The 15,181-nt window shown below is 34.5% G+C and overlaps 1 protein-coding gene across 2 annotated transcripts in view; it reads right to left on the reverse strand.

Annotated features, from left to right (window-relative positions):
• Window positions 1-15,181, reverse strand: part of Lar (tyrosine-protein phosphatase Lar) — a 457,256-nt gene that overhangs the window by 111,051 nt on the left and 331,024 nt on the right. For both annotated transcript variants that reach the window (XM_068762567.1, XM_068762566.1), the window contains exon 4: window positions 4,932-5,063. In XM_068762567.1, coding sequence (XP_068618668.1) covers window positions 4,932-5,063 — 132 coding nt within the window. The remainder of the gene's footprint in view (window positions 1-4,931; window positions 5,064-15,181) is intronic.

A 15,181-nucleotide genomic window follows, 5' to 3' on the forward strand; every position in this document is an offset into this window, starting at 1 on the left:
AAAGATTAAGTTAATCTAAATGGAAAAATATTAGTGCAATGCGGATTGTACTTAAAATATATTAATTTATCTCAAGTATTGTAAAAGAAGAAATAACATGACTCAAGTCATATTAACATTAAGTAATTGTTAAAATAAGTTAAGATATATCTGCTTATTATTTTTTATGTAAATCAGTTTTGTTAATCGAAATAAAAAAAAAAAAACCCTTACTGTTTCAAATATCATGTATAAAATATAGGCAATTTGCCAAAAATATAGCTTTTGAGTTATTGAAAATGTTCTAATAATAATATAGCTGATTTTTAAAATTTCGACACTTCACTGTATAATGTTTAAAGCAGCGTTGCCCAACTTGGGACCCTCATCCCAAAGAAGGGCAATTCGAAAATGGACGCGACACGAGTTTAACCCTTTTGCTTTTATATAAAAAATATGTATGTTACACAGAGAGGCGAATTTTAGAAAGGCTAAGGTGGGGCATGGCACAAAGAAGTTGAAAAATACTGGTTTAGTATCGCAAAGTAATCTTTTTATTAAAATTTTTGATTTGTTTGTAGTTATTGAACATTATCGCTGCGAGGTCGATTAAAAAATAAGGAAATCCGCACAAGAAGCAAGGTCACCATAATAGCTCTAAGAATTGCCAGACGGAGGTGTCAGAGGACGAGTTGTCTTTATAAAATCCTACAAAGTACACAGGGCAGTTATAATTTTAAAACAAAGATATATGCAGACGATGCAATACCCCGTTTAATTTAAGAGAATTAATTTTCGATCAAGACTCGTTGTTACTCTGTTGTATATAACCCGCGTTGCACCGCGGCCGCCGCATGCCGTCGTCAGCTACGCCACGTGACTTATGATTGAGGATCTACCAGGAAGCACGACGCTTTGACAAACGGCCTGTGGATAATTGCTCACTTCGTTGGAAAGCCTCGCTGGACGCTTGCAGAAACATACCGTTATAGTAACAGGAATCTGATCGAAGGAAACATCTGTGTTCATGAAAGAATATGTGTGAAAATCAAATGACTTGAGCTTTTGTATCAATAAAAGATACCGAAAGTTTTACAGGAGCCACATCTTTTATTATCAGATGTCTTTCTGATTGTTCTTCATCGTATTGTTGGAGAATTCGTATATCATAAGCGTATAGTACCAATTCATGTTTTTTTTTTATTTTATAACCTACTTCGTAAAAAATATTATAGTATTTTGGTCCTAAGCTTTCCATGTTTTTCGTAAGTGATATCAACTAACAATAATATAACTATAAACAAAATATAAATGTAAAAAAGAAAAATGGTAAAAATAATTACAATAATATTCTATCAATTTATAAAAGCGCTCATGCAAAATGCTTGCAGTATATTTAAGTAACAAAGAAAAAGAAGAGGAGAGCTCTCAATACTTTGAAAGTTACTTTGAAATTGTGAAAGTCATAGACAAAGTTGAAGGAAAAAGGATTTCAATAAATCTCGCAACTCGCAAGCTGCTGTGAGGACCTTTTATATAGTTTTTTTTTCTAATTCGAAGCGGACGTGATGTAAGCAAAGATAAATAATATATGCTGAACTGTTACAGATTACATGAAATAGTGAATTTTAGAAACTCTTGGTTATAGCCATCACTAATATACAGGATTATGTAGACTTAAAGTGTATTATTTTAAACGTTATTAACATTGTATTATATGGTTTATAAGAAGTATTGTTGTCTCGTCTTATCTCAACGGAATGGTTTCCACAACCAAGCGACATTGATCTCATTTAGATTCGGAATCGTTATCAAAAATTCAAAAATCAAACATCATTTCAGCCGTAGCACGTCCAACCTCCCTTTAACATTTACGAAAAAGACCGCATGGAAGCTGTGAGGACCTGCACTACGACTTTGACAAGGTCGTCTGTTCGCTTTGTAGAACATACGCTACGTTTATATGTCCATATCTCCATTCTAGAACCTTAAAGCCCCAGCGGCTATGTATATTGCACGCAAAGTAGCCAGCCGCCTATCACTTCAACTTGCCAATCCACTGGGCTATGGCGATTACATTGGTTCGTTTACTGATGTCCTTAATCCAAACCAGTTTGCTACTAATAAGCTATGATGTAATTTTATTTTTAAAATAGGAATTGCAGAAAAATATTGAATACCACCCCTTAACTTTGACGACGAATTCCCTAATTATTAATGTTATCGCATAAAACTCTGGATACAGGCCTCTTCCAACTGGTGTTATTGTATATCTTAAGAAATGATGACGATGACCGAGTATCAAGAAAAACGTACTGCTATAATATTTCTATTTCGTAACCGAGCCAGCAATGTAAGGGATTGATCAGACTTGAAAAGTCGCGCTTTAAGAAGAAGCCAAACGTTTTACCTTGTAAGAGCTAAAACAGGAATTTTAAGCTCTGTTAGAGGCCGAATCAATAGAAATACAAGTGATACGTGGGAGTTCAGTACCTAATATATTATTTTTAGAATGAGTTTTCTTGTAAAACTTTTGGTGGATTGTTTTTTCTTAGAATATATGGATCAAAAAATCATTATTGAAATACACGAGTTATTAGTATATATTTTTAAAGTATGTCATGAATCTAAAATCCAACACATAGAATTAGTATCCTGTTTGAAGAAAACTAATGAGGTAGAAAAGAGTATAATAAGATGTGCGAAATTCTGACAAAGTATTAAAATCACTAACGTTGTGACAGATTTTAATTTAATATCACGATACGTACATAATTTTGTATCATAATATTCATATAAACAAACTATTAATTCGTCAGTGAAATTAAAAAATTAATTCGTTTATTGCTCGTAAATAACTCATTATGGCACCTCTTCAGCTCCCACGAGTGTTGTGATCACACCAGCTACTAATTTCACACGCTAATGGTTCGACACTTTTTAAGTTTTTACTTCGATTAATTTGTGAAATTCGTTTTAATTAATTAAGTAAAGTTTATCGTGTATTATTTACATACTGCAATTTGCATAATTTTATTTCTTGTTATTTTGCAACTACGTCGTTAGTTGATGTTACATCTACCAAATAGCTGACTTTAGAGTACACAATGTCGTCCAAGAAATTAGTGGTTAAACATTTTTCTATACACTTGGTTCGATTTTCGCATCAGCAACGCTGTCTCGGGGCGATAAATCTTACTCGTTCCCGGCAAGAAACACAATCGTCATTTATAGGAGTCGTCGACACGATTTGATGGATCGCCGCGCCTGCCCGACAGATGGACAAATCGCGAGTAAAGTCAGATGAAACAGATAGAATATGAAATGAGATCCGTGCGTATGATCGCAATCATTATTCTTTTATGGCCGTTGCCCTGCGAACGGATGATTGACGCTGTTACATTTTTCATAGCGGCCGATGAAACTATTTAGAGGGGGAATTGGGATGCGAGAGGCCTGCTCGTGCGCGGTCGACGGGTTACATGTTTTTTTTTTCAGCTCATTGCCCCCGGGCTATTGGAAAAAAATGCCTTTTTATACATTTCGATTAAGAGCTACATTGCAAGAAATGATTTGTCCTGAATATTAAAAAGAAAAAATTGTGTTTTCGACCGCAATTACAACAGTGGAGGTCCTACGACTAATTGATACTTGACGATGATGATGATTTTCATGACGTACACAAGTGGTGACTTTAAATAATCCTGTGTTGAAAATAATATGAATAAATGAAAAAAGATGACTTGATCGGGGCACTCTATATTTAAATAAAGAATTGTTTCTTAATAAAACACCTACTACTATTTTATTTCATATTATTTATTAGGTTCAGTATACATTCTTAGTTACATCAGTATACTAGACAAGTAAATTAAAAACAATAACAAATAATTACAAAATAACAATTGCGACGAGTCTCCGCTTGTAGAGGAGTGAACAGATGTATGCATGAGACGATGCAATAATAATAGCTGAGTACTAAATTAAACATTTTCGCAGATAAATAACACACGAGAACGACCTTGTATCGAGCGAATAGAATATAGCTTTATAAACAATCAACAGTATAAATAAATATTATTAACCCTAAAAGAAAATAGACTTAACCAAAAATAAACAGGGGAGTAAGCATTTCCTCCTCCTTGCATCGTACCCGTAAATTTTTAAACCAAACATCATTGCACCTGGACATAGGGTCTAAGAATTGCTAATTAGACCGGGTGGGAACGACCAGCTACTAGTGACTTGTAGTTAGACGAAGATCTGACGTTGTGCTTTCCGGTCCAAGATCTCTACTCCAGAACCTTAAAACCTCAGCAGTGACATGCTTTGTCCACTAAATGGTTTGCCCACGAAGATCGAGACTTTGTAAAATTTGGCATACACGACGTTACATCTGTGCCGGTCTTAGGCGGTGTGAATTGCTTCGGCTACTATGGTATGGAACGTGTTTCGGACCTAATGTGCGATCAGCGCTTGGAGCCTTCTTAATGATTAAAAGTTTTTCAACTTACCGCTTTTCCCGGCTATATGACCGAAATCTAAAAAGTCTGCTTTATGCATGTAATAGACAGTCAAGTGGACACCCCAGTTCCATAATCATTATCATTAAAGCAAATAAAACGAAAAGGCATAAGGCAGGTTTTATCACCCTGTTGTCGGTAGGATAATGGAATTTCTTCTGTTCTTGTTGTATTCTTTCCTTAATTTAAACATCTATTGTTTCTGAAGATGTTAATGCTGTTAGCCCTAAGGCTTTTAAAGCTTCATCGGTATTGAGTTCACGGAGCGGAAGGGTCCGTGAACTAGATTAATTTAAACACAACCGAGCGAGATCTTATATGCGATTTCTCGTATGAAGCGATAGCGCAAGGCAATCTGCAGCCATCTATCTATATACATATATGTGTCTACTCGTGTGTATGTATGTAGTCTGTGTTGTCGATACTTACTAGAAACTCGTTTGCCGTTTTTCCGCCACTGAATGTTAGGTATGGGGTCACCGCGGGCCGCACAGTAAAACGCGGCGATCCCGTTCACTCGCACTTGCAGGTTCCGCGGCCTGATCGTAATTTCGGGTGGATCTGTGCACACAAAATAAAACTTAATTAGCTAAGCTAAGCTTTTTAAGGCATGCATTTATACATTATTTAACACGTATTAAGATAGGAGTGTCCATTATTAAAGAAACAAATTCATTTAATATTCTTCATCTTAGAATTATGTCCCTATCGAACCAATCGAAAACATCAGGTGGTCTTTTACAATATTTTTATTTAATATAGGCTAACACAGAAAAGGTAAAAAAGGCGAAAATGTTTAGAAGTTTTTATTACTTTTTAATAACTAGACCGAAAACGCACGATATTGTATAGAAATAATACTCGTATTCTTGTTTCACTTCACAACAAACGATATATCATAATCTGTGTAGTTAACAGTTGGTTTGAATAGTCCAAAAGTTTTCGAAGAAAATATATTTAAACCCTAGTTACGTTACCTGTAGTATGGTGCGAGATGTTTAGTTCTAGTATTCAAGTGAAGTTTCCTGTGATACAGGATTTGATCCTACAGTTTGTTCGCTTTAAGAATTCAGCGAATCATTAAGCTGTTTCCTTTGAATGAAATACAGTGTGGAGAAAAAATACGAAACGTTTTTAATGCTCTTAGCTATTAAAAATGCGAATGCGAAACAATTATCCCAACGGAAGCTCACGTGAAATTTTAGCTTAAATACTCAGGATTGTGCGAACAAACGATCTAGAACAAAAATGTCTCCGGAGAGCACCGGCAGAACATTGGACGCGGACCGCGGGGAGCGTTTGATTTCTGAACTAGAAAATGAAATCCCATTTACTTGTCTGTACGTATCCGAGCCTCTCCCTCGGGCGGGGGAGCCGTCGATCGATATGACATTAATAACCAAACGCGAGTAACGTATTTTCGGGGATTGTCACACAGGAATTAAAATATTCATAAGCGGAACCGCGGAGGTCGGAGCTTGGATTAGAGATATCTAAAAAAAGGTGGGATCCGCTTTGACCGCGGTATAAGCCGGGAAACGTAAAACGATTTATAACGTGCACGTCACACGGGACCGAGAGAATTATCCTCCGAACCCCGGCGCCCGAATAACAATAATCTCTTGACACAGCAGCTTTAATAACTGTGCATTCGATTTGTAATTGTGTATTACATCTCGGCGGCGACTTTGCAATGAGCTATATTCAATTTATTGTTTTCAAATCAACGTCGGTAACGTAAAAAGAGAATTTGCGTGAGGGATTATGTTTATTTCTCGGCGGACCGGGACGTGAATGGTCACGTTTTATATGTGCGCGGGATTGAAGCGGGCGCGGGGACGTGCCGACGTGCGCATACAAATAAAAAAGCGTCCATTTTTTTTACGTCGTTCGCGCCAACTAAGCTGGATTAAATTACGCGCGGCCTAGACGCCGCCGAGTACGAAAATTAAATTGCTTTCGTCGCGGCGATTTAGCGCTTTCTTCTCGTTTCGATGTGTGTAAAGATTTAAACAGAAATTTTTCGGTTTCCACACTTGAAGCAATCACATACATCGATATGTTATATAAAAAAAAACATATAATAATATGTCCATGCCAATAAAGAACAATAAACTATGAGTAAATTAATTTTCATTCCTTTTTACTTACTTTTGAACATCTATTCAAATAATTTACGACAAGGATTTTTTATAACAAATCATAAAAAAAATATTATTACAACATACGTCAATCCATAATAGCAATATGTAACGTATGTACAAAGAGAAATTTCAAATAATTTCGGAACGACCAAAACAGAAGGGGGTCACAAACACTGCGGCAACAATTCAATTCACTAAATTAACCGGTCGGACAATTTTAATACCCTAACAGAACTAAATCCACAGAGCGCGGTCCGCCCGCCGATGTAATGGTTGGACTAAAAATTGTCGGTGGTGTTTTATGGTTGAATCGACGTCCAATAAAACTGTCTACCCGACAAAATCACATCGCAACAAAGGGAAATATTGCTATCAATTATTGCTGCGTGTTTATTATACAAGCGGTCGAATACTCGTCTTGTCGCGATACTAAAATGTAATATACATATGTCTGAAAAGTAAGTTAATATTTGGTTTCGCATGCACCTAAACGTCTGTAATAGTATTCCTGAGAAATTGAAACCAGAACAGATGATATCATTTGTCTTGCACGTGGTCTTCCTGTTTTAAAGACTTTCTTCTGTGAGCATATATCACTATATGTCACATAAAATGAAATCATATTTTATGAGAAATATACATATAGTGTAGTGTATTTTAAAATAGGTAAAGATAAATTATCGACATTTTGTTGATCTTGTTGTTATTGTATCAAACAAAACATTTACAAACCTTTCTATTTTTATATCAAAGTTGATTTTCAAGGTCAATGTCCGATCTCTGTTCAGTAAAACAATAGATTGAATGCCAGTAAAGGGATCGATCGTATTAGGGCATTTCATCACTTCGTCCGTGTGATTTCAATAACGGACGTTTCATTACATTGTCCAATAGACTTAATCGAATTGTGTACGGTGCAGATATTCCTCTGCCGGTAAATTTGTAGCCATCTAATTTATAATACAAGTCCGATAAGGTCTGGTGCCTTATGACATACTACCATACTATTCAGAAAAATTCGTATAACTTGCATCGCGTTCATGTGACAAATACGTAACTAAAAAAATTTCCATCTATGTACCGACTCATCACGTCCGGCCCATCTCACTATAATGTCAAGTGTGTTATATAAACCCTATATTACTGCTTATTACAATGAAATATAAATATGTACATTGACATGTGTGAGCCTGTATTAGAATAAAAACATATTTAAAGTATTTTGGTACTGAAATACGGCTTTCTTTAATTTTGGACAGTACTAGTTACTAAAAGAATACAAATCTTAACTATGCGGAGAGAAGTCGCCGTGTAGCCTCGAAGCAAGTCTGAAACAGAAAAATTGTTTCGTGACCGGTATAAAACTTACGTGTGAGGTAACGTATAAATAAAACAGACGATTCGTTCACAGTCGGTATCCCAGAAATACTGTCTTCTGTAAATACTGGAATTTCTGGAATATTTGGAACTTCGGCAATTTCTGGAACGTATTGGTTATCCGGTGGTTCTGGTACGTCCGAAACGTCCGGTACCTCCGGAATATCCGGTTCGTCCGGCTCGTCAGGAGCTTCTGGTACTTCTGGAACGTCTGGAACTTCAGGAACTTCTAAAACTTCTGGAAGAAGAATTTCTGGAGGCGGCTCGGTTTCTTCTGTTTCGATTTCGGTTTCGTCTGCCCGAGAAGATTTGAGAAGGTTTGATATTGCAAGCGGTTGTCGTATTTTTTGAGTAATATTAGAATTATATATGAATTACACATCAATGTACAACGATTCATACGTAGGATAATGATATATAACAGTTACAGTCTGAAATATACTTTAACAATGTGTAATTACAAAATTACTTTAGAAGGTTTATTTAAAAATATGTATTAAATTTTCGTTGCAATTATGTATGTAAAACAGTATTTAACTGCGAAATATCATTATTAAACTGCGACAATAATTTTTAAGAGGTAACTATAGTATAAAGTTTAAAATTAAAAATAAAATGTGAATTTCCAGGAAAGACCTTCTTTCCTGGGAATGTTCACATAATCAATCATACTTTCAATGTATTCAAAGGTACATTCATCAAAATTAACGGTTCATTGACCTGTAAACACTTATTTTCTTACATATGTAAACACTCACAAGTATTGAACGCGTTTTTGTGTATGTGACAATAGCTTTCGAGTTGAGAATAAGGTGTTATAAATCATATCTATTGTTAATATCGCGAAAAAATGTCGATCTGCTCTCGGTATCGACGCAATAAATAAACATCGGCCCAACATCGATTATTGAAAGATTTATATCGCGCTTCTGTCAAGCGTATATACTTCACCATTATTCACATGGAGAGTTCCATTGTGCGCGAAGACGCGATAAAAATGGATAATGGCAATATGGATGAGTAACTTGACGCCGCGCGGAGCGGGTAATAGAGCGATTAGCTTCTCACGCGTTACTAGGCGGATACGAAAGACTTGTGCGAGTACGGTCACACATTTGCATATCATTGCAGAGAATTCAATCATTTCACAAAAAAAAAAATGTTTTAATTTAGTCAGAAACATTTTCAACAAAAACATTATTTTATTCATTTGCTGTCAATTAATGTATTGTACGACACATACAAAAATCAATGGTAACAGAGATAAAAATTTATATTCCATTGTTAAAAGCAATATTAGCAATTTAAATGAAAAAAAATGTATTAGTTATCTCAAACCCTTATTGGTATTTATTATAACGTCAATTATTCATTTACTTTAAGTCTATACGGTCATTTATCTCATTAGCAGCGAGTGTACAACAGAAAAAATATATAAAATCAAAACCCATTGCGATAACTTGAGTCGTGTTCAATAGCGAGCCCTCATAATGGAGCCAATAAACAACCAGAGATGAAAAGACCTCTCTCGTAAGTCTAGAAGCCGCTCACAATGTTCTCTTCCGACACTTCCACGAAAGCCGCTAATGAATGGAAGGGTAGACAAAAAGGGGAAAAATAAACAAGAGTGCTACAATAGCCGCCGAACAATGCGGGCCGGCTCGCCTAAAAGGAAGATTTGATGCGAAATGCGAGCAAATCGTCGCACGGAACCGTGAAGCGGAAGAGACAATAAAATTGCGTTGAAACGGATCGAAGGTATCGCAAATCAGAGCGCTCGGTCGCGGACGTTAATTGTGCCGCAATACGGGGACAGTTCTACAGACATAACGAGAAATAACCTTTATACAAAAATCTTCGAGTAATTTTGGTTATTTAATACAAACATTACATTGTTATAATATACATAATACAATCGATTCAAACGAAAGACAAATATTCAAGCATATATTATAAAATATAGTCATTGCAAAATAAAGATTTCATTGTTATAGTTTATTAAGAACAAAAGTAATCAAAATCCTTAGAACACAAATGAAAAAAGTTAGTGGAATCAATTATTCCTATTACTATCCACTTAGGATCTTTTACACTGACCACTTGTGGATGTCATTCGAAGAATTCCGGAAGAAATAAACTAGAATCAGATTGAGCTCCCAATAATGGCATCCGTATAATTAAAGCTACGAAGTTTCTCAACGAACCCTGATCTTCGAAGAGTTCTCAACAAGAACACGGAAGGTTTTTTAAAGTCATTTTCGCAATATGTTTGATACAGAAGCATTAAGGACAATGATTCTTAATATTAATTATCACGTAAAAAACCTTTATAATGTAATATGATTTTTTACAAGTTTTTGCTTAAAATCAGTACCATGATTAAAATATTTATCAGTTTGGTGTTTCAATATTTGCATAAAATAAACCGTGACATTGCATTTTATGAATCGTGAAACAATAACAAAGTTCGTTTCCGTAACTGAAATATTACAAGGATTTGAACAAAATATTATCAATAGGATCGTGGGGGGTGTTATTTGGAGCACGTTTCCTAATACCGCATCGCTTTATTCAAGCATCGGTATATCATCGCACGATAAGGCGGCAATTTCACAAAGTCTAGATACGCGGAAGAGTAGGCGTTGGCGATATTTTATGTCAGAACACCGTTCCATACGTAAATAAATCGCTATTCTATCGCCCTTGGGAATTTATCGAGCGTTCCGTGGTTAATAGCCCGCATTAATATGAATCGCGTACGCTCTCTGCACTGTAATGTGCGCTCTCTTTTTTTGGTGAATAAAAATAATTATAGCTTTTATAGCGCTCAATGCGAAATTTAACGGCTCGAAGCTTAGCGTTATCACTTTTCAATATGTTGAAGAAACAAATACGAATATCGTCGTTCATTTTTTTACAATACGTTCAAATATATTCGGCATTTGATTTGGCACGTCGGAAATATCGACGTTTCATAAACAGAATCAGTTTTAACCACTTATAAAATACCAAATCGGAAACTAGATTCTATACACTGGTATTGCACGACTAGGTCAGACTTATTTACTATAGTCATTCACTATTTATAGTCACAATTAACATTTTCTGGTTTACATTATCAAATCTAGTTCCCACACGCATCACAAGGACTTAATATATAGAAGCTAGAATATATTAGACTTTTATGTACTTTATATTTAAAATTATTAGGAAGTCACGTATAAAGAGGATACTTTTTTCAGAAATCGTAACAGCAATTGGGTCACAAAACTGAAGCGACGTATGAAACTAATAGAGCATTCCTCGGGGACTATTAAACAGGAGCTACGGTCTTCATTCGAGTCAATTTCCTGTGATAATCGACACAGCAACACATTATTTAAAAGCGTCCAAAAATATTCGTATTTTAAAAATTGCATTTATTTCAAATAAGATATACAGGGCGTTTTTGCAGCATATCTAAGAGCTTTAAAATGGTTAACGACTCATTTATCAGCAAAAAGCTTTAAAAGATTTACACCTTTTTCGTATCAACCTGTATACAGTGATCCTTAAGAAAGATGTTACATTAATTATTTTTCTATTAGCTGCTACAGGCCAATAATTTCTGGCAGTATAAACTTTGCAGGGACAATAGTATAGTAATTTATTTTAATATATAGCAATTCGAAATTTGAAAAGGCCGTTATTCCATTATTATAACGTTATTTTTTCTTTCTGAAACTAATGACTTCTGAATAGGGTGTACCATACATTAATTGAGATCATATATGCTATACGCTATATATACACCACTTTAAACCTTTTACATTTAAAACAATCATCCTGTATAATGTTACGGATATCCGTAAATAAAAATACTTCATTTGTCTTCAATATAGACACGAATACACCACTGTTAAAAACTAAAATATAATAGCATTTTTCATAACGTGTTTTACGCTTTTATGATAATAATAACGCAAAACTAGTGCTCAGTTTGATTCATTTTACTGAACAGACACAAACTCATTCGAGCGGGTAATGTTTAAAGCAAACAAAACATAAAGAGAGTGAATATCGGTGCTAGCATCCCGTGGTTATACACGGGAAGAGATTTTATCGAGAGACGACCGGAGGCGGTGAGATTACATCAATATTCCTTTGTCTGTACAAAAATCATATGTACGTACATTTTTGCTCTCTTTTTTAATAATATAAATGAAGAAATGAAGCCGTTTACATTCAAATCTTAATAAAATACATTTACAGTAATATAAGTAATGTTTAGTATTTACTAAATGTTGGCACTGTTGGTAATTTATTTTTATATGATGATAATTTGAACACTCTTTGCGTGTCGGACTCCTCCAGCGTCTTTCGTGCATCTCTCTTTCTATCTTCTGCCTTGTTCACTCAGTATATTCTTGCGATTTCTAAAATATCATCTTTTCATATTGTGTAATAACTAATATAAAGAAAATCAACTAATGCATCTATTTGAATCAAATAAAGTATAAAACAAAATATTAAAATTCAAATAAACTTGCTTTCAGCTAAGTGAAGTAAGACGAAAGTATTAAAATATTTTACAGCACTATATAAACCTCAAGCTGGGCTCACAGTGTATGCCACATAAACGAAATAATGATGAGATGGTTTCGTTACAAAGGTACTTTGGCGTACATCTTTGTGCCATTGAGAATATTAAATTCGCTTCAGACACCTATGGCACACGCTCAGGATTAGTGAAACAGATTTTGCGCATGCAATCCATTGCTAAAGATGTTCTGATGCAAATATCTTGGCATGTTTAAAGCAGTCTCTACAAATATATACATATTTTGATTTTTTTTTCATTTTACAACACTAACACAAATTTTTTTAAGGAATACACGCAGTGAATGTACCTTTGAATATATCACCGAAAATCTTAAAAGTAAACTTACATCTATTGAACATACAAATTCTTAAAGCGAACCAATGACTTAAATAATTACTTAATTTATACAAAAAAGTTTTTATCGTATTAAAATTGTCGAAGTTTGCCCCAATAATGATGGCAGAAGTTAATTTTCAAAAAGGTGTAAACCATGTCATATAGAATAGCGGGAAAATGGCTAAATATGATAACATATAACGACAATAAAAACAAAGCTACGATTGCACGCTGTAAAGTGTCCTACACAAGTTGTCCCGAACGTTTATCATTTGGACACATTGTCGAGCCATTCAACCAACATTTTTATAAACATACAAGTATAGTCATTGTGATTTTTTCTCCATCGCGCGTGTAATCTTATGTACTACACTAGATTTTACTGATTATTACTTTGGTAAACTTGTTGTTAGTAGATGTATTTTACCAGTCCTTTTGACTTCAATATTAACATTTGTTAGATATTGTGCTAATATAACTAAAGTGACAATTTGCCTTAGAAAATCATTTTCAAAGGAAATATTTCTCACAGACATAAATCTAAGAAGCGCGGCGAACATTTGCTCGGCAGTGACGTTATAAGTTCACTTTATCCACCTATGCGGGCTCCATAAATGTATACGTAGATGGAGTGCCCCCGTGACAAGATTTTCTGCTTATCATAAACAATATTACTTCAAAGTTCTATATTCACGGTGTGCTCTCTGCATAAATTTATTCTAAAATAGTTTATATCCTGAGCATAAACCGCAGAGTAAGCCGTTATAAAAAATAAATAGTGTAGACATTAAATCCAAGAAACTTTCGACTAATAATGTAAATAAACATTTCTTAATTCAAAATACGAAAACGTGCAGTTTTGTCTTTAACTAGGGAGATTTAAATAATAACGATACTACAAAAACTTAGTTTTATTCGTTTTCACACGCAGTTCGCTCTTGGCCAGAAACTATTCGTGTTCTATAAATAACTGAATACAAAGCTATGAGGCGTTTTAAATTTTAACTTTTCCTCGTCCTCGTCCGACCAAACTTTATCAAGAGCTCCATAGGAATAGAGAGCAAAGGATAGTGAAGTCCCTAATTTTTTACACCTGACACAAGTTACCTAAACTTGTGTGAGGATAAAATTCTAAATCTGTTTTATATAATAATGTGTAAATATGTTTTTTCGAATAACCATTCAATGTCACACCACGGTGATACATCAAATGTTCTTAAAGTCGAAAAACGTCAACACGTTTATATATATAACATATATAAACGTTTATATACATATATATGTATGATATGTTAATTAACTATAAAAAACCATCTTTCCAAGACGTATACTTAATACTTTAAATTTGTATTTAAATTCCCAGTGTAATTAATCGCAATTTTTAATATTAGGACTTTGGACTACGTTGCCCTTAAATAACGAGTGAAAAGATAAGGTAACTTATAATACGTCCGGAAAAATCGGCTATGTCTATGAAAATTAGCTCTTATGCATAACAAATACGACTCATTTTTTTATCTCCACAGAAACTTATCATTTTGGCTGATGTATATTTTCGGCAGATCCTGCGGATGGGTATGGGGGAACTCGGGTTGATTTTCACCAATTACCGGGGGTAACTCCCCTTAGAATTTTTCGACGCGATGGGGATATTATCATGCATATTGCATGAGACAATAAGGTGTCAAAGTTGGACGGCTGCGGAAAAACGCAAAGCGTCGGTTCGGCAACACATTTCCGTAAAAATATATAAAAAAAGAACACGGAAATAACGAGCACACAGGACTTTGTTTATGCGTCAGTGCCATAAATACTTTTCTTTCTCATCTTTTAATTTTACTTGAGTAATATTTGTTAATTATTTTTAGTATTTATTGTCCATAACCAATTTCGAAATAAGCCGTAATATCACATTCGCGAAAAAGCAGATAGGAACATTAAAATGTAAAATCAGATACAGTAGTCATGCCTGCGATCGTTAAAACCAAATAGAATATCGGCTACTACTCCTACGATGGGTATAGTGAATGGAATAAACCTACGTTCAAATTAAAGACAAAAAAAAGTTAATTTTCTTTTTAACCTCCGTTATCGAGGATTCGTAGACTTTTCAAGAAAAATTTTGTAAAATAATAAGACAAAAGTTGTCAGACATGCTAAATCTATCTTTTAATGTAAATACAGCTTAAATTATTACAAATATTTACACTATGAGATTGCGCCGATGATCCCGTTCGACT

Source organism: Battus philenor, unplaced genomic scaffold (genome assembly GCF_028537555.1).
Source record: "Battus philenor isolate CCGP_79_NKW_IND1 unplaced genomic scaffold, ilBatPhil1.0.hap1 SCAF_16, whole genome shotgun sequence".
NCBI classification, from domain to species: Eukaryota; Metazoa; Arthropoda; class Insecta; order Lepidoptera; family Papilionidae; genus Battus; species Battus philenor.